The 20,172-nt window shown below is 38.6% G+C and overlaps 1 protein-coding gene across 4 annotated transcripts in view; it reads left to right on the forward strand.

Moving 5' to 3' along the window:
* Positions 1-20,172, forward strand: part of LOC121642293 (C-myc promoter-binding protein-like) — a 92,129-nt gene that overhangs the window by 25,599 nt on the left and 46,358 nt on the right. For all 4 annotated transcript variants that reach the window (XM_041988944.1, XM_041988960.1, XM_041988950.1 and 1 more), the window contains exons 3-8: positions 823-1,069; positions 8,343-8,412; positions 11,156-11,325; positions 16,705-17,000; positions 19,362-19,428; positions 19,665-19,723. In XM_041988944.1, the coding sequence (XP_041844878.1) occupies positions 823-1,069; positions 8,343-8,412; positions 11,156-11,325; positions 16,705-17,000; positions 19,362-19,428; positions 19,665-19,723 (909 nt within the window). The remainder of the gene's footprint in view (positions 1-822; positions 1,070-8,342; positions 8,413-11,155; positions 11,326-16,704; positions 17,001-19,361; positions 19,429-19,664; positions 19,724-20,172) is intronic.

Consider the following 20,172-nt stretch of genomic DNA (forward strand, 5'->3'; position numbering starts at 1 on the left):
TCGGCCATCTGCCTCAACCAGTTGAGGTGGAGAGGACAGGACAGAAGTAACGACAAGCATCACAGTCTTTAGTTAAGGATAACAAGTGTTCTTCCTTCTCCTGGTTTTATACAATAAAAAATCCACTGTATATTTAAACATGGAGCTGTTCATGCGTTGTTCTTAGTGGTAAGATCGATAAGATTGGGACCTCAACAGAAGAGTCCCAAAAAACAGTGAAATGGTTTCGGTCAGTTTTTTTTTTTGTATTCTTCCCATGTTTTGCCTGTGGAAATGCAAAATAATGTGAACCAGCTCGTACAGTACCAAACCGGACCCGCAGGTGGAAAAGGGCTTAAGAACTTTATGTGTGGTGAAAGGAACTTTTAAAATCTTTTCCCAGATTTAACAGAGAGCCAATGAAGAGAAGCAAAAACAGCAGAAATATTATCTGCGCTATAAGTTCATATCAGAACCCTTGCTGCAGCATTTTGGATCAGCTGAAGACTTTGCAGAGCAAATTTGGGACTATCCAATAATAAGGAACTGCAGTAATCTAATCTTGAGGGAACAAAAACATGGACTAGCTTTACTACATCATTCTCAGACAGGATGTTCTTTATTTTAGCAAGATTACAAAGGTAAAAGAAGGCCGTCCCAGAAACCTGTTATCCTGGTCCTCACTGTAGTTCCATCCAGAGTAATTACATACAGACAGCTTTATCCTGAGGTTCGATTACCACTGAAGTCTCCATCACCATCTGGTATTCCATCCATATCCTCCTGTAAACTAATTGCATAAGCGATTCAGTGCAAAGTGTAATGTTCTTCCTCCTCCTGCAGCGTGCTGTACGAGTGGAAAGAACGTCTGAAGCAGGGCTGCCACCTCATCCAGACCACACCCTCCGGCCGTCCAGCCAACATCAGTGGTAATTCCTCCCAACGCATCTACATCACCTACCGCAGGGCGCCCGAGAGCCAGCCGCACGCTGCCCTGGCCGTCACCGACATCTGCATCATCATCCCGAGCAAGGGGGAGACACCGCCGCACACCTTTTGCAAGGTGGAGAAGAATCTCAACAGCAGCATGGTGAGCAGGATGGACTCATCTTTACAGATCTGCTTCTCACAATTCAGGTTTTGCTTGGCAAATTTCCTCCAACAGAGTCCAATATTTCCAGCAACTGCAGCAGCGATTTAATACAGCAGCAGGTTTTGTCTACACCCACAGCAGCATGATGGATGTATAAAGTGCAGTGCCACATGATATGGACAAACTATGTACTTGTCTTTTCAAAATTTTGAGTGCTCCCATCTCTGTTGATGTAGTTCTCAAAGTGTATTCTTGGAAATCAATTAAACTGAGGTTGAAGGTGCAGCATGAGGCAAAGTGAGAGTCCCTCAAATGTCAAATTCACACATGCTTTTCCCAGTTGTGGGGAGAAATTTTTCCCTTTTTAGCTACTGCATTTTGAAGTAAGCCGACTGTTGCTCATGATGTCAGAGCCTTGTCTGGAGTTGGAAAATGCCAAGACATACTCCGCTCACAAGTCTTGATTCTTCAACTTCACTCCGCTGTGTCACTTCCCTCGACTATTTTCTGACAAGTTTTAAAGTGGCTTGAATTTAAAATGTGAGAAGCGAGTCAGCGACACAAAATGCAAAGCAGAAGCCTGATCATAGACTGAACATTTAACTTTAAAAGAGTCTGTAAACGGAGAGTTGTGCTTCAGTAGAGCTGTGTTTCTTTTAGAAATGAACCTGGCTTAAACTGTTAACTCTTCTCTGTAGTTAGTGATGGTTCTCCAGCCGTTAGGAGAAATTTCTGCCTCCAGGTGAGGTGCTCAGACTGGCAGGAACATCCAATTATGGAAAATTTGCCTCAGGAAGTTTCTTCATGGTGTGTCTCTAATGTTTATTTAGTTTAGTTTTTCTTTTTTAATGACAGAGGTAGAATCCCTTGAGCTTTATGGCCTCTGCTCCTGTGGTTGTTTTCCTTCTTGTCCAGTGGTTGTGTTCAGTCCACATTTCTGTCATGCTCTCATTAAGTCCTGCTTCTCTTGTGTTTTCCTGTTCTCCCAACCACAAACATGCATGCATTAAATTACTGTAAAAGTCTCTGTTTGGTCTACATTTGGCATTTTCTCAAGCAAGTGATTTGCTGTAGGACACAGAATTTATCTTCTGTGTGTAACTGCACAGGGCTGAAGATCTCCTAGTAAATAAATCTACAGAGACTTCTAGTACTTTAAGGTGAATATAAAAAACTGGGATTTTCAATCTGACTAATGTAGGAGCTGTGAGGATCTTTTCAATATTTCAGTGCATTTCTGTGAGCAGTTTTCATTCCTCAGAGTGACTAATTATTTGTTTATCAGATGTAGCTTTGCTTGCTTCTAAACAAGGTTTTAATTAATACAATAAATCCCAGAATGTAGTTGGGATTTTTGGTTTGGTGTAGCTTTTGGAGGATTAGGACAGAGTAAAATGTCTTCATTTATTAATGTATTGCCGGGAAAATGTGAAAGAATTGCAGTAATTTATGGAAGCTTGTGCAAGCATAAATAGAAATGAGGTGTATAAGGCAAAAACAGAGCTAGTATAAAGCTCCATTTCCAGCAAGGCGTCCGGCTTTAGATGGGACAACTTCTGTAACATTTCTACAGCAACCATACACTTACTTGTGTGTGTGTGTGTGTGTGTGTGTGTGTGATAGATGCATAGACAGTGTGATGTCAGAGTGGCATGATGCCTTCCTTGAATTATAACAAATAAAAAATGCACAGAATACTATTTAAGTAGTACAGAGAAAGGGTGAGAATGGACATGCAGGAGTTTTTCTTGGCACGTTGCTTTAAGCAACAAAAAAACAGTTTCTTTAAACACAGAGCTGTTTTGTTCTAATTGCCGAGTCGCATGAGAAGATGATGATTTTCAGCCACTGGGCCCCTGTAATAACATAACAGTCCAGTATTTTCTAGGATTCTAGATGTTTTAGACCACTGCAGTACTACCTAATTAGCATTTTGAACTGAAAGCTGCTTGGACAGAGTGAGTTTTAACTACTTTGTTTCAGTACTTGTGGTTCAGTACTTAAATTCTGGTCATTATAAATCTGAAGGATAGTTAAATAATTAATTTAAAACCTGAATCTTTTCTTTCTCAAGAGATGTTAGATAATGATCCCTCCCTGGGCCTCAAACAGTTATATAAATGAATCACAAGAGGTTCAGGAATGTAAGCGTTTATATTTATTTAGCTCTGCTTTAATATCAGAAGTATATAACAAAAACAGACCAGTGTGGAATTGTATAAGATCTTGTCATGAAAAGTTAATGTATTCGATGTATTTGATAGAAGAGTAATATACAGTATTTCCACATGCTGGAAAATGGATAGAAATTTGCATAAAGCTGGATAAAACCTATGTAGATGTATTTTGTTAAATGAAAAATGGCAATAAGTCGAGAGCTTTTAATTTACCTCTTAATCACTCATTCAGTCTTTATTTTCCAGACATCTACTGGCTTTCATTCTTAAAAATTGTCCCAAGTGCAGTTCAGTGAACTTTACACCACCCTTCTTTGCCTTCAAAATCACGATGGCTTTGATGCTGGATGCAGCAGTCATTTATTTGTTTAGTCCCTTATTCAAATTCAGCCAGGGAAACCTTCCCCATCTCTCCCCATGTCTTCATTTCCTGCCGACCCTCCACCATCTGGCTTTAATAACAACAAAAACACTCTCCAAAATATATATAAAAAAAAACAAGCTTTAAAAAGCAAATGCAATTTTAACATTTGTTCTTAGTGGTGTTTTTATATGAAACTTTAATGATCAAAATTTCAGCATGTGGTGAGTATTGGATTCATACTCATTTAATCATAAACCAAAGTCCAGATAAACCTCATATAAGCATGAGGTGCTGCAAAGCTTTGCTGGGTGAGTAAGCACTTGATGTTTACTGAGGGGAGGTTAAGTGGTAGGTGATACTGAACTAAAAAATGCAAATGATTTAAGCCAGTTAAGTCTTTATTTTCTTGTTAATGTAGACTTTAACACAAATAAACACAAAGATTAAATAATATTGGGGTTCTTTAGATTGAGAAACAACAGTTCTTTCTGATTTTTCAGGGCCACACTGGGGAGAAAAATAAAGTCCTACTTGAACTGGTGAAAAATCTCTGGAAGAATGTTGGGTTACTTAGGCTGCGTTTACTCAGTGATGTTGAGACAGTGAAACACAGAAGTTGTGAGTTTTGGACTCTGGTTTACACTGTAACAGAGTTTTGGGTGAATGAAACTGCAAAGTTTTGAAGATGAAACAAATGGTGCTTCCTTAAAGAAACAAGGCAAATCCAGTCCTTGTCAGCGTGAACTGGAATCTTTTGGCAACATTGATGTCTGTCACATAACCTGCACTTGCAGACTTTTCTTTTTAAGTTAATTGATCTCTTTACCTTGACAGGAGGTAGGTTTGTCATCATTTTTGGGTCAAAACAGAGGTTTCTTAGCAAATTCTTATGACAAAAATGTGATAAATAATAGTGTGATCATTTATTGCTTATTGTGAAATTACCATATAGAGTTTGAATAAACACTACATTTTGTAGCGGGATTGTAAACTTCCTGGATGGGATATAAAAGCCTGGAAAACTTTCAAAAATCACCCAAAGGGTAAGCAATTGATTACAATTTATCCCACAGAGATACACACTACCATTCCTACTAAATTGTTGAGATGATCTAGTTGAGTTTTAAGGGTTAAAGCAAAACTTGCTTCTTGTGCAACATTTATTCCATCAGTAAAGACACATTGATTACACGTGGCAGATAATCTATACACCTTTCGTCTTGCAGTTTGATGAGGATGTAGTGCACTCATTGGGTGTGTTTCACCACACACCACAGGCCTGGCATGCACACTACATTTACTATTTATTTGATTTATCGTGATGTGACACGTGCAGATTCAATTACAATTCATAAATATTCAAAAGTGATTATTTTTCATAATAATTCAATGACAGAAGCACAGCTGCAAAGTGTGGCAGGACAATAAAAGTCATGCATGCCGCCCGGACACTTTAGAGGGATGGACCGGTCCGTCTCCCTACGGGCAGCAAACAGTAAACAACAGAAGAAGGGAAGCCGGTGTTCTGTCGGTTTGACATACGCTGTCAGAATAGCATACCATAGTGTTGTCTGCCAGTTAGACTACTCTATCAAACCAGCATCACTGTGTATGCCGGTTTGATAGAAAGGCTACAATGATATTTAATGTTTTACTTGGGAATAGTTTTTTTTCAATCTCATGCAGTTTGGGAGAAGGCGCTGGATGCTAAAAAGTCGATGCTACAATACATGTTTAAACGACATTCCAACGTCACTTACAAAAAGCTTAACAGAAAATAACTATTAAGTACAATTTCATACATTTCATCTGATTTTATAAGTGCATTTCCCCTTGAGTTTAGTCATACAATAGATGCACTTCAGCAATGTGCAGTTAATATGCAATATAATACACAAAACTAACTGCTTGTGGCTTCACAGTCAACTGTAATGCAACAGTCAGTGGTGCTGAATTGATGGGTCATTTGCATTTTTTATGTGCTACGCATGCGCTTTAACCAAGGGTAGCTATTCTGACAATGTATGCCAAACTAACAGAACACCTGTTGTTGCTCCTAACTATTACTAACACAGCTTTCTGTTGATTCCATGGGAAAATATAAACATCACATGCAAAATATGTTGGATATATATTGGATTTATTTATACTTTGACATAAATAAAAGGGAGTTGAGAGAAGTTTGTTTGGTTACTTAAATTAATGGTTACGGAATGGATTTAAGAGTCAAGTCAACTTTATTTATAAGCACGTTTAAACACAATATATGTTGACCAAAGTGCTGTACAAGTTGGAGTAATAAAATAGAAATAAAAAGTATGATGTAAACATGGAGTGAGGAAAAAACAAACACAGAATGGGGAAAAAATGCATTGAAAGTCCTGATAATTGTTCATTAATCAAATCAAAGCACCATGAATCGTAATCAGAGTCGTGAGGTACCTAAGATGGTACACCTCTGTAAACTGGGCTTTGACTCAGTCCTTGGTTCTTTGATAGCACAGTGGGTTGCACTCTGTTATCAGACGTTTCACCGACACTTTGGGATGTCTTGCATGGACATAGAAAGAAACCTGTCTAGAGTGTGTTCGGGTGCATGGAGGATGAAAGACTCAAATGCAGGCTGAAGATGCAGCAGGCAGGCAGGTGTAGGGATAGATGGTTTATTAAGAAAACAACAAAAGTCCCTGCACAGACAGCATAACTAAATGAGTAATTCAGGACTGGAACAGGTGAGAACTAAGAAGCAGACCAAGGAACATAAGAACTGACAATGGGGAAAAGAGGACGACAGGGATCTGTCAGTGAAGAAAGAAGGGGTGTATATGCACGGAGGACAACTAACTAAACGAGAAGCATGGGTGGGAATAAATAAATGAAGACCAGGGGTCTTATTTATTAAACTTGCGTAGGAACAAAAGTTGGCTATATTTGGCATACTTTTGCGATTTATCAAAACCAAACGTGACAGGAAAATGTTCCTACCGCCATTGTAACTCTGACCCAGGCGTACGCACAAAATCTAGGGAAAAGGGAAATGGTGACGCCAATGGCACAGAATAAAATCAAGAAAATGCTGTGAAATGTGAGACATTTGTGCACAATCCACTATTACCTTTCACACCACATGTTAGATATTAAAGCTGTTTGCAGAAATGAATAAACAGGCACATTCAAAATTAAATTTCTTAAGAGTGCACGCTCAGGGAAGAAAAACAGGATTTTCAGGAAAAAGGGAGATGATATTAATAAGAACCTCAATCACTAAAATATGTTCTGTCATTGTGAAACAAAACTTCCATGTTAAAATAATAAATTCAGCTACATAAGGTGACAGTCTGCTGCCAGCATGTCAGAAAGTCATTCAGCAGAGTGGGACGCAGACTGGAGGCTGGAAGTCTGGAAGCAACGCTAATGAAACACACAAGAGGTGGATTTCCTTTTATTTATTTATTCTTACACTATGCTTTTCGTTTTATTGTTGTCCCAATTTCTGTCAAGACGGTCTTTATTTCTTGCAACTCCTTGTCCACCTGGTTAATACTGGTGATTGTGTCTGCACCGCCCACCCAGCTGGGCCCACCAGCAACTAGAAAGAAATATTATTTAACACTAAATAACCTGCTGCCAATTTTAGATGTATCTGTACATATTTATTTTATAAATGAAAACAAATCACTAAATTACCGGCATTATTATTGTAATTTAGAAGACGCTTTTCTCCAAAGCAATTCACCACTCTGGGAATCAAACTTCGGCCTCCTGCATGGGAGACGGATGCTCTACCGACTGAGATATCCAGCTGGATGCCTCTGGCATGTCTTCCCTTCTGACACTGTGCTGACAGCATCTGATCCCTGCTGCCACTATTCTGCCTTTCTGACACAAGTAATACCCACGCTATGCCCGCCAGTTACACATTTTTACGTTTTTCAACGTGGTCCATCAGGATCTCTGTCTCACCCTGAAAAATTCCATTTCTTCCCTCTTTTTCCCTTCAGAGCCATCATGCAAAGGATGTGATAAATTTGTATCACAGGTGTTCACCTGTCCATTTCTAGCCACCATGTGGGCGTGGGAAGGCGTTCCCTCACGTGCACCCGCTTTAGAGTTGATTCTGATTTCTAAACGGAAACAGGTGTAGGACATGTGTGCACATGCTTTGATAAATCTGAAAGTAGAAGTGCGCAGCATTTGCTTTTTGCTCTGCAGACACCGCCTGTAGTTTGCAACGCACAGTTTGATAAATAAGGCCCCAGGTGTGTAGGACACAATGTACACAGGAGTGGATCTAAAAAAAAACCAAAAAAAACAAAAAAACAAGAAACCTGAGCAAGACTTAAATTCAACTAAGACCAGGAACAAACTACAACAGAAATCAAACCGAACCAAGAACCCATAAACCATGACAGAATGAGTAGGGAGTGGTCTGTATCAATATCAATCAATATCAATATAACCTCAAAAAGACAGATGTGGTGTCATTGGATCCTACATGGTTGGTCCTGCCCTGCAAGTCCAGTGAGTGAATTCCAATTGGTGGAGTGAGACACTAATCGAAGTTAGAAAAAAAAACAGATATAGAGTCTGGATTTACTTGTTGGTGTGAAGTGACAACAAAGAGGAAAAGGACACGACAATAAACTCCAATTAATTTCACTTCGTCCCAAAAATGGTCCATATCTGTCAGACCAACATCTAATGTTTCTTATTTTTCTTTTGTTTTTAGTGGGGTTCCTCTGTTTACCTGTGTTACAAGAAGTCTGTGGCCAAAACCAACACAATAGCCTACAAAGCAGGTAAGCCTTCATAATCCTGGTGTACAAAGATCCAAATACCGATGTGAACCCACAGCGATGTCAGATAACATGGTGTAATTACTTTGTCTCCACACTCAGTTCTGCTTGTAATTATTGGATTCTTGCAGACAAGAAACTGAAAATCCAGAATGTAATTTCAGATACATTTTTAAAAGTTACCTGTTGGTCTTATCAACAGTTAATTAGAGCAGGTGTGCAGAAAATGGTTCGTGGGTTATCTCAAGGCCATAAATATTTATTGCATTAAATGTTTGGTCTGTTTTTGTATTCACTTCAAGTTTGTGTTGGGGTAGAGGAGTCTGTAGGGAGAAGGAGCTGCAGAGTGCACAAGGGCCTTCAACTACATCCACACATGCAAGTTCAGGCTTGTTCAAGCATGTTGATGCCTCCAAAGTGGTGTGATGAGATAAGCTTCTGCATGCCAAAGCCATTCCTGCTTTGGAGTTGAAAATGTTACAATATATTTATGGTAAACAATAATGGTGGTTTCTTTCACAAGAAATATGTTGACATATTACTGCCACATTCTCAATAAGGCTTTTTTTGTTTGCGTTGTTGTTAATAAACCTTCTGGATGAGTGTGGCTGTGTTTGGCTCAGACTGTCTGGCTGAGGTATTTGTTGTACATGTCTTGAATACACAGCAGACTCTGAATAGAGCGATCCTATCTCCTTCTCACTAATGCGTTGGATGAGTCAGTGCACAGAAATTAAGTTAGTGTTCAAACACTTCAGAGCTGGAAAAATCCATCTGACGTTAAGCTTTGTGGTTATAATCATTGTTAAATGTTTCAGTTTGTTGTAGCTCACATGATGAGTTTTAATATATTAAAATAAAATACTGTGACTTTGTGAATAAAAACACAACTATAGAGCAGTGTATGTAAAAAATACTGTGTATATAAAATAGCATCTTAAGAGTTGTACTATTGAGAATATTTTTTGTTAAGATATTATAAAATGATGCAATCATGAAAAGGAAAGTAGACCCTTTTACAAATGTCAGGTTTCACACGTTGAGACAAAAAAAAAAAAAAATCTGCTCTTTACTAGGTCTTGAGGTCTTAACACCATCTCAGATGACAGTAAGAAGGTTCCTGTTTGAAATGCTACATCTGTCTCTGTGGAGTAGGGCTGGGCAATAAATCAATTTTATCGATTACGTCAGATTAGAGCTGGGATACATGATCTATAACTAATATCACAATACATCTACCAGAGGGCAGTGCAGAATTTACCTCCAAGTTCGGGCGTCAGTTTCAGACAGTAGCAGACATGGCAACGGCGGAGATGATCAGGAGATTGTAAATTCTCCTAAAGAGAGTGGCAGAGCAGCATATGGTGGAGGTCTGTGCAGACATTAAATACATTGTGGGTTCTTCTTCTTTGTTCCTTTCTCTGTTCACACATCAGTTATACTTCTAACACTGCCTCCGCAGTTTCCAGTAGTGCTACTCAGTTTGCTCTGACAGGATAAACAAGAGCCCTGAAAAATGACCAAAATGCACAGGTAAAGAATGCAAAATATGGAGGACTCCATATTCGTCTTTAGTTCAGAGCATAAATGGTCCTTAAGAGGCAACCAACATCATTTTTTTTCTTAAATATGTGAGACACATTTACATAAAAAACATGAAGTTCATTGCTTTTGTTTAATAAGTTAAAATATTTTAAGAAAGAGGGAAAAAAAGTGTATTAAATTCACAAATGAAAAATTTGTGTGAAAAAATAGATTTTATTTTTTAGCCATATCGCCCGGCTCTACTCTGGGTACTCTGGCTTCCTCACACAGTCATAAAACATACAGTACATGGTGTTTCTAAATTGACCCTAGGTGTGTGTGTGTGTGAGGTTGTTTGTTAGATAAAGTGGTCATGCAAAATGTAAAACGGATGGATCTCCAATTGAATATTACACACGGGAACTTTAACGTTTAACATTACCGTATGTAACAAAGTTTACTAGTAAGAAACCTAAATGTGCTGATGGAAACAGTAGCCTGTTTTCCCCCAAAACGCTGGACAAAGCCACAGTGACATCACATGTGCATTCTCTGTAGTTTGAGGTCCTGATTCAGCAGATTTTTTTGTCCTTGTTGCTGTAGTGAGTTTCTGATGGTACCCAGAAAGGTCACGTATAAGATTGACGCAAATTTCAAATGGGGAAAAAAGAGTGAAAAGAAAAAGAATATTACAGGACGTATGTGTAAGAGAAAAATAAAGAAGACTCAAATGACATCAAAGCAACAATTAGACACTAAGCTTTCATTAGTAGTGATGTCTGGGTTTTTGCTGGTATCATCATAGGATTTTTTTTCCTCTCTTTATATCCAAGACATTTTCCAGAAGCTGTTTGTGTAATGATGTTAGTACAGCCAAAGATAAATGTTTCACATTGTTTAAAAACTTATGAAATAAAGTCATTACTTCATTATTTCTTATTTGTTTCTAATGACAGTGACTAATTACCAGAGACCTCTTTAAAATGGGTTGTTTGCTTATTACAAAAGCTGGCATTTCTTTATGTATTGACTCAGTGAGGTGTTGCATTATAATTATGATTTCAGTATTTTAGACTTGTGTGTTTCATTCTAAACTTATTGGAAAAGTGATTCTAAATTCACATTAGCTTTTGATTGGTAGTCAGAAGGAGAAATTTACCCTTAGCCTCACTCTAATCTCTAGATTAAATTCACTGTTTGCTTGTGTTGTTTTCTTTTTCAGGTTTATTCAGCAGATATCCAGAGGAAGACTATGAGTCATTCCCATTGCCAGAGTCTGTCCCTCTCTTCTGCCTCCCCATGGGGGCCACAATCGAGTGCTGGCCAGCAAACACCAACTACTCTCTCCCTGTTTTTTCCACCTTTGTCCTCACTGGAGCCTCTGGAGAGAAGGTAAAATGCATGTATGGGTGACTGCACTTTGATACACTTTAGCTCTTTTGCTGTGATCCAGATAACCAACAGCAGCATCAGATAAAAGAAACAGCTGGTGGAAATAAACAGTCACAAAAGCACTACAGTAGGGCACGAAAAACCACAATGTTCTGCGTGCAAGTTGGAAAAGTGGGTCGAGCTTGTTGCAATTGTCTGGTGAAAACCATGTAACTCCACTTCTTATTTTTCTTCTTTAAGGTCAGAGAAAACACAGAAACAGTAAAACAGCACTGAGCTTGTTCCTATAATCCACAGGGTCTTTTAAAACAGAATGCATAAACAAACACCAAAGACTTTTTGTATTCTAACAGTTTTAGCCTATAAAAGTGGAACATTATATAACATTTCCATTTTCAGAAGCTTTGTTAGCTTCAGTCACAGTTTTAAGAAATGTGACTATGCTGATTGGGTTACTCTGAAAGGAAACTTGATATAAGTTTTTTACACTTTGTCAGCTATCTGTGTAGATATCACAAAAATAAAAATTTGACTATAAAAAAGTACCAGCTGGTACTTTTCAGGTTTAAATAAACAGTAAAACTTTTGATTTAAAAAACGTTATTTGAGTTTTATTGGATTTTACAACATGAGATACAGCTTGTAAAAATCAGTATAACCTCTTATACAGCCAATATTGTACGGTCATTACAGGCCAGTAGTATATTTAGGAGCATACTCTTCAATTTTGCAGTCATGTGTCCCCATCAGGTCCTTGCGGTCATGTGATCAGGGTCTGCTGGTTGTGCAGCACTGACTCGGTGATGTCTTTTTAAAAGCAACTGAAAGCCCATCTTTTAAAATCTTTTCAAACATGCTTTTTTTTAGATTTTGTTTGTTTTAGGAGTGCGTTCACACTGCCGCTGTTAGGTCCACTTTAAACAAACCATGGTCTGCAACCATGGATTGTATGGTTCATTTGGAGCAGTGTGAACATGCAGTCGCACTCTGGTGCAAACGCTGGTCTGTTGGAAAATCGTGAGTGTCGCTTTACTTCCAAGTGAACCCTGGTGCAGTTCGCTTGCAAACAGACCATCGAAAAAAGAGAAAGTCACGTTGGCAGCGCGACATATTGGATATCTCCCCTTCACATGTATAAGGGGGGATATGCTAGTTCTTGTGACTTCAGGATGTGTTGCTGCCTTTTGCACTTTATCCCTTTCTGTTCCCTTTGCTTTCATCACTGAAGATCTTCTTAGTTGGTAAAGACAATTACAAGTTAAAGTACAACTAGTAAAATAAGAGGGCAATATATAGTAAATGATAACGAACAAACAAAAGAATAAAAAAGCAAAACAAAGACCCCCCCCCCCCAAAAAAAATAAACAAACAAAAAAAACACATCCAATCTCTGTGTATTGAATATTATGCCTAACATAAAATTCTGCTTCTACTGAGCAACATCAGTCACCGGTAAATCAAACTAAGGCGCATACTAAAGTCTGTGGGGATGAACCCTCTGGGACAGGAATGATTTGTTCAGTCAGATAAAATCCGGCCTAATTGGCTTGATGACTTCCTTCCAACCTTTCTAAATTCTGTTAAATTGTTCCCGTTCCAAAATTAGAGAAAAAGTTAGCTTCTCCAACATTAGATTTTGTGGTCAGTTATAGCTGATTTATGAATTTTATTATACACTTCAGCGAATAAAAATGTGGATTTCTTAACCGAGAGCCTGCATGTGTTTGCCAAATGAATGATTGTTTGGTGGTGCTGTACAAGTTACACTAGCTTGATAAATGTAACTCTGCTTCCCACTGGGTGGATTCAGTTTTTCTAAAAACTTGACACTTTCAAAAAAGCAAAATCTGACTCACAAACACAAACTCTACTTAAATGTGCAAATACTGTGTTTGGAAAGTGGTCCTGTTGGGATGAGACCAGTGTTGGTACAGATCAGTAAATTATGTGGTGAAACACAGCTGTGATGGAAAACAAATAACCTCTAAAATCTCCCGATGTTTAATAGCTTTGGCTCTGCAGAGTGTTAGTTAGAAGTCAGTCAGTGCCAAACCCTGCTGCTGACTCAAGTTTCTGTGTATGCAGGTGTGTGCACGTGTGTTGGATGTGAGTTGGAGGGCCTGGTGATGCTGACTTGTCTTTTACTGGCCAAGGTTTTAGGAGGCTCAGCAGGGTTGTGGCAGCCTGCAGTTTATTCATCTGATCAGCCACCTGTTGACTGATGTGAACACACACTCTTTTCTAAACTATGGGAACTCTTTGTCAAGGGTTCAGGGTATCGGATGTAGTGAAATCTGCACAAATTACATTGAAACTAGATGAACATTTTCTGCTTCTTCCGAAGAATGTGGTGAAATTATGGTGACCTTAAATTACTTAAAATTGCATTTTAGGGCCAGTGTTTGGTCTGTCACCCAGGGACCTCTGTGGTAACGTGGAGGTGCAACACAGTAGTTAACTTTCTTTGGATAGAAATTCTCTATCCACCTTTGCTGGATCCATTTAATACTCACTACTGCTTTAATTCTTGGTGACATAGATCCAACAAGGTGTTGGAAACATTCCTCAGAGATTTTGTTCCATGTTGACATGACAGCTTCCCACAGTTGGTGAAGATTTGTTGGCTGCATCCATGATGAGAATCTCCTGTTCCACCACATCCCAAAGCTGCTCTATTGAACTGAGGTTTGAGATGATTTCAGCTTAGTGACATGGTGCATAATCCTGCTAGAAGTAGCCACCAGAAGATGGTACACTGTGGTCATAAATGGATGGGCATGGTCAGCAACAATTCTCAGGTAAGCTGTGGTATTTAAATTTATCTCCATTGGTACTAAGGGGCCCAAGCCATGGTCCTCTGCAGCTGTAGCCCATCTGCTTCAGGGTTGGACGTGTTGTGGGTTCAGAGATGCTATTCTGCATATCTTGGTTGGAACCAGTGATTATTTGACTTCCTGTTGCCTTTCTATGATCTGCAACCAGTCTGCCCATTCGCCTCTAACATAACAACGTTTTGGTCCAGACAACTGCTGCTCACTGGCTATTTTTTCAGGACCATTCTCTGTAAACCAGAGAGATGACTGCTTGTGAAAATCCCAGTAGATCAGCAGTTTCTGAAATGCCACGTTCAAACTACCAAAAATCCCCTTTCTTCTTAATTCTGATGCTCAGTTTGAACTTCAGCTAGTTGTTTTCACCATGTTCACATCACTAAATGCATTGAGTTGTCGTCATTTGATTGGCTGATTAGATGTTTGTGTTAACAAGCAATGGAACAGGTGGACCTGATAAAGTGGCTGGTTAGTGTAAATTGCTCATTTTAAGATACAGTTCCCTCTTAAACAAACCCTCCCAATTTTCTTCTTACTATGATCACATACTTTTGGCTGTAAACTTAATCTTTGTGGAGAAAAAAATATTATATAACCTGTTTAAAAGGATCTTCTGATCATATAAAAGTAATCTGAATACAAATATAAGCATAATTATTTGAATAATTACTTTTTAAAGAAATAATTGTATATGATGTTTTTTTGGCTTACAAAATAGATTTCCTTTTTTTGTTTTTCTTTGTGTCTGTAGTTAATGGGTTGGTTTTAATACACAGGAATAAAGCCTTTAAATAAGTTTTCCTTTACAATAAAGAGAAAACAGACCAACACATTAAGTGTTTTTGTTTGTTTTTTTGTCTTTTGGATAAGCTAATTATATATTAGTAGACAGAGATTTAAAAATTACCATTTTGCTCACTGAATGAAGGTAATTCAGGAGCACAGAATACACAAGGTTCCACACAGACGTCCTCAGTTAACTCATCAGTAAACAAAGACACAGGTCATCCAGTCCCTTTTCGGGGTAAATGTTAAAAACCGGTTCACACAAGTGGCATACTAGATAAGCCAGCCGGCTTTGATCTGTGCATGAATTGGGAAATTGTCTCATATTTCCAGGAAGCAGAAGGGATTTGTTTGGCACAACACTGACACTGGCTCAGCTAATCACTGTGTGGTTGGCCTACAGTTGGCACTTAATGTAACTATGGTTGTTGGTATTTACTTTTAATGAAACAGGCAAGGATGACTCAGAAAACTGCAGACAGATTTCTAAAATGTCTTCTTTTCATTAGCAACTGGTGAGATCATCTGAATAATTAATATTGAACAATGACAAGCGATTTTAGCTCTGTTTTGTGAGTCTAACAGACTGTCTTAGCTCTGTTGGATTAATAGAACCAATTGGATTTTGTCCCTGACTTTTGGCACATTTTTGCATTGATTTTTTTTGTTTCCCTAACCTTCCTTCCAGCTTTAATTGGGCAGATGTAGCAAACACTAGACCACAATGTTGGTAAAGAAGAAGGGTAATGTTCAGTAAATGACTGGACTCAAACTTTCTACAGAAATCACCTTCTGTACATGTGCAGTGCACACTGCCTGGTGAGCTATTCATAAAGAAAGGCTAAATTAATGGTTGAATTGCTTAATTAGAAGTGTTGGTAAATCATCAGGAAAATTAATTAAAATGTGATGTGATGAATGAATGATGCTATATGTGAATATCTCTTGCTTTTATTTGTGAAAAATTGTTTTTAATTAAAGATCTTTTGGTTTGGGTTGTTAATCAGATTAAAAAAAAGCTGTTTACAGACACCAAGTTGAGTTTTGAGAAATGTAAAGTGTCTTTTTCCGATTAATTTTTTAGTTTAAAGTCTTATGTATAATTTCAGATATAGCAGCTCTTCACTTTGATTTGCATATTTCTGTCCGGTTGCAGAAATCCTTTCCAGTTTGAAAGAAACTTCACTGTGGGAATTGTGTAACTGGCATTAGAAATGTACAATGATCGGTAACCAATCGATGTGGTTTTACATAGCATTTCTGCAGAAACTTTTGAGCCAATCAGGAACAACATCAAAATCCCCCTCCTGATATTGCAAAATTCCTTGTGTTGTTGAAACAGCTCTGACTTGTTGGGGCTCTGACACTGGCTGTCCTGTGCTGTCTGTATTGGGACAGTTACCGGTGACTCATTTTGATCCATTTTGGATAACAGCTTTCTCTTAAATGGATTGGCATTGAGGGAGTTTGGATCCAGGATGAATTCCTAAAACCCTTCCCAAGCAGTTTTTTTCCCCCACTAGTGGAGGTTGCTGCTCAGTGTCACTGTGATTGGTCTAAATCAATGTTTAGGTGTGTTTGTTGTGTTAAAGTAGCATCAAAATGAATTCTAGGACCCAAGATTTCCCAGCAGAGCATTCCATTTTAGCAAGATAATCAATATTTTTGCTTGACCTCTTCATACAGTACATTTTTGCAGCTGCGCTGATGTCCTAAAACCCTGCAGGAACAGACAGGATCTAACTCATGTCTCCTGTTTCAGGTTTATGGAGCTGCCATCCAGTTCTATGAGCCCTTCCCACAGGAGTGCCTGACTGACCAGCAGCGCTCCCAGCTGGGTCTCCTGAACCCAGAACAACACAAATCCTCTTCCCCCATCACTACAACTGATGCCACCAACAACAGCACCACTAACAGCACCACTAATTCCCGCTCTGTCTACACCAACAAGTGTATCTGCCTGCTCTCTCACTGGCCGTTCTTTGATGCTTTTCGCAAGTTCCTCACATTCCTCTATCGCTACTCCATCTCTGGCCCTCACGCCCTGCCCATCGAGAAGTGAGTCTCCAGTTTTATCCTCTGTTAATTTGACATATTCTTAAGTATTTTAGTCATTATATTATTTAGCCGGTGAAAATAATATATTACCTGATAATGCTTCTGTAAGGCAACTTTTTCACAAAAGTTGGGACAATGAGTAAATTTATTTTAATTTGTCCTGATATTTGGGGCCTTTTTATTGTGCTGTTGTGCTTCATGAGTTCAGCCTTAGTCTCATGACTCTGCAGCAGTCATGGTTATTTATTGCCTTCATCTTCAGTTAAAATTGATGGAAACATAATGTCCACTTTCTCAGGGAATTATAACTGCTTTGCTCTAGGCTGGGAGATCTTTTGCAGTTCACATTTTCTTTACTCAAAACATTTTTAGCAACATTAACGTCTCACATTGAGTCTCTAAAACTGACAGCAGTGATTGTTGGACATGAAAAGATGAGAATGATGAACTATGTTTGATGGTTAGACAGCTGCAGCTCACTCCCAGTCCCGCTGTGAGAGGCTGACGTCTGTGGCCTTGTCAAACATGATAAACTTGCCTAATTATCTCATAAAATAGTGATTATCCAAAACTGTAGTCTAACACAGTTCAAAGAATACAGTACCAATACATCTGGCAATGGGAAAAGATTTAATTGCCCTGTTTTAGCAAAAAAAAGAAAGTAAAAAGGGCTCATAAAACTGTTTAAACATTTAACTTTTGATGTAAATACAGCATACACTGCCCCACCAAAAAGAAGCCACCACCTGGATTTAACTAAACAAATAGGTAAGAGCCTCCCACTCGATAATTCCTGCATGGATGATGACGTTTCAGCTGCAACAAGTTATTTAACCCCAACTGATGAAGTAAGCAGCTTCTCATTTTTTAAACAACCATGTCAGAAGACACATCCTGTGGTCGTGGTAAAGATGTTAATCTGTGTCCAGGGGGTCAAACTATTGGCATCAAGCACAGAAAATCAACAACAGACTGAAACTACTAAACTTGGGTTAAGAACTGTCCAATGTGTTATTAAAAACTGGAAGGGTAGTGTGGAACCATCATCGTCCAAGAAATGTGGTTGGATAATTTAATGATCATGATCGATGTTCATTTAAACATTGAAATCATAAAAAACAACAGTAGCACTCAGGACTATATGTTTAATAGTAAAAGTAAGAACACACACACAATTTGAAGGGACCTCAAGGAAATGGGACTGAATAGCTGTGTAGCCACAAGGAAACACTTATCAGTGAGGCTAACTGGAAGAAAGGCTTCAATTTGCTAGGGAGCATAAACTCTGGAAGATCATCATGTGGTTTGATGATTCCAGATTTACCCTGTTTCAGAGTGATGGAGCATCTGGGTGAGAAGAGAAGAGGATGAAGTGATGCAGCCATCATGTCTAGTGCCTACTATGTCTAAGTCTATGATCTGGGGTTGCTGCAGTTGGTCAGGTCTAGGTTCAGCAACATTATATACCCAAGAACGGGGTCAGCTGATACCTGAATATACTGAATGAGCAGGTTATTCCATCGGCCCTGATGACACAGACATATTCCAAGATAACAGTACCAGGATTCATCAGGCTCAGATTGTAAGGAGGGGTTCAGTCAAAACAATGCCACAGCGAATGTTGCTGTAATTAAAAGCTAAAGCTGAATAGTTTTAATTAAATATTAGTGTGTGACTTTTTTTTTTTTTGACAGGCAGCATATAAAATCACATATGGAAGTTATATCCAAGTTTTGGAGCAACATCTTCCACCATCCAGATTTCTGGTTATTAAAATAGCCTTTCCACAACAGTATGGCTAAGTTAAAGAAGGCCATTCAAATTGATATTACAGAAAAGCATTTCAAATTAAATGCATGTTCTTTGTATTGTCTGCAGTTTGATAAATGATTTATTTGGAATTCTTTGCACTCTGATTTTGCCTACATTATAGACATTATGCCAGCTATAAAAGCTGTTCTCCTAAATTGTGTCACCTTAATTAAACTGAAGGATGCATCTCAAAGTTGGGATGTGAAGTGCATCTAAGGGTCTACAGTGAGACCTGATGATTAATCTTTAAGTTTGGCTGAAATGGCTTAGTTCATTCACCTTTTTCACCAATAAATTAATGAAACATTAAAAACAAAACAAACTCAAAAACAATATTGAAAACGATTGAATAAAGCATTTATTGAAAAGCATTGTTTCAAGTTGAATATTGTCTTAAAATGATGCTGCTCTGGTAATGAGCATCAGAGGATTCATGCTTTTCGTGTTTGACTGCTTCTCATAACTTCAGATGGGTGCACTGACAGATTATTCTCCCACCCACTGGTGTTATTTTTGGCCTCACATCCTTCTAATTCATATTCTTCGCAGGCACATCTGTCACTTTATGCACAAAGTTCCCTTCCCTTCCTCCCAGAGGCCTCGCATCTTGGTGCAGGTAGGATATGACTGTGAGAGTAAAACATTGCCTGTGATGTTTGTAGCTCAGGGTGCATGTTCAACTCAGGGAATCACTATTGTGCAGAAGGCAGAGTGAAAGGTTTCCTGGATTGCCTGTAGGGTGCAGCCGTTTAGATCCTCCATTATGGATGAACATTTAAATGTTTCAGTGCAGGCTTTTTTTTTTCTTTTTTTTCTCGAGTGGTTTTATCTCACTTTCCAGCTTTTCTCCAGCTTTCGCCGCATGACAGCCTGATGTTGAGCCAGCCAGTGTCTTCTCCTTTGCCACTCAGGTAAGAGCAACTGTTCTTTTTTTTTTTTTTAACTAAACTCAGTTTTTTTCTCAGACTGTTGGATAATTTGCATGTGAAGGCTTGGCTGGCCCTTTGGGGAATTCTGTTGATTTTTTGAAGTGAAATAAATACATGCTGCAGCAAACTGACTTAAAATGAAAACCCCAAGTAACTGGTAGATATCACAGGTTTCCTTTAGCCAGCTGTGTGATTTCCATCCTGATTTAGCAACTTTTAGTCACTTTTCCTTGTTGAACCTCAAGTTCTGACATATTTTATGACTTGCACATGCAGCGTTTTAAGATCTGACATATTTTTAAATATTGTTTAGTTAAGGGGAGACCACTCTAAATGCTTGATCTCATGTTCCATGAAGAACCTCTCACTTCCTCAGCTCCCTGTGTGGCCTTTGCAGTCAGTATTTGCACTTTGTTTTACCTCTGACTGCT

The sequence above is a fragment of the Melanotaenia boesemani genome, chromosome 1 (genome assembly GCF_017639745.1).
Source record: "Melanotaenia boesemani isolate fMelBoe1 chromosome 1, fMelBoe1.pri, whole genome shotgun sequence".
Classification (NCBI taxonomy): domain Eukaryota; kingdom Metazoa; phylum Chordata; class Actinopteri; order Atheriniformes; family Melanotaeniidae; genus Melanotaenia; species Melanotaenia boesemani.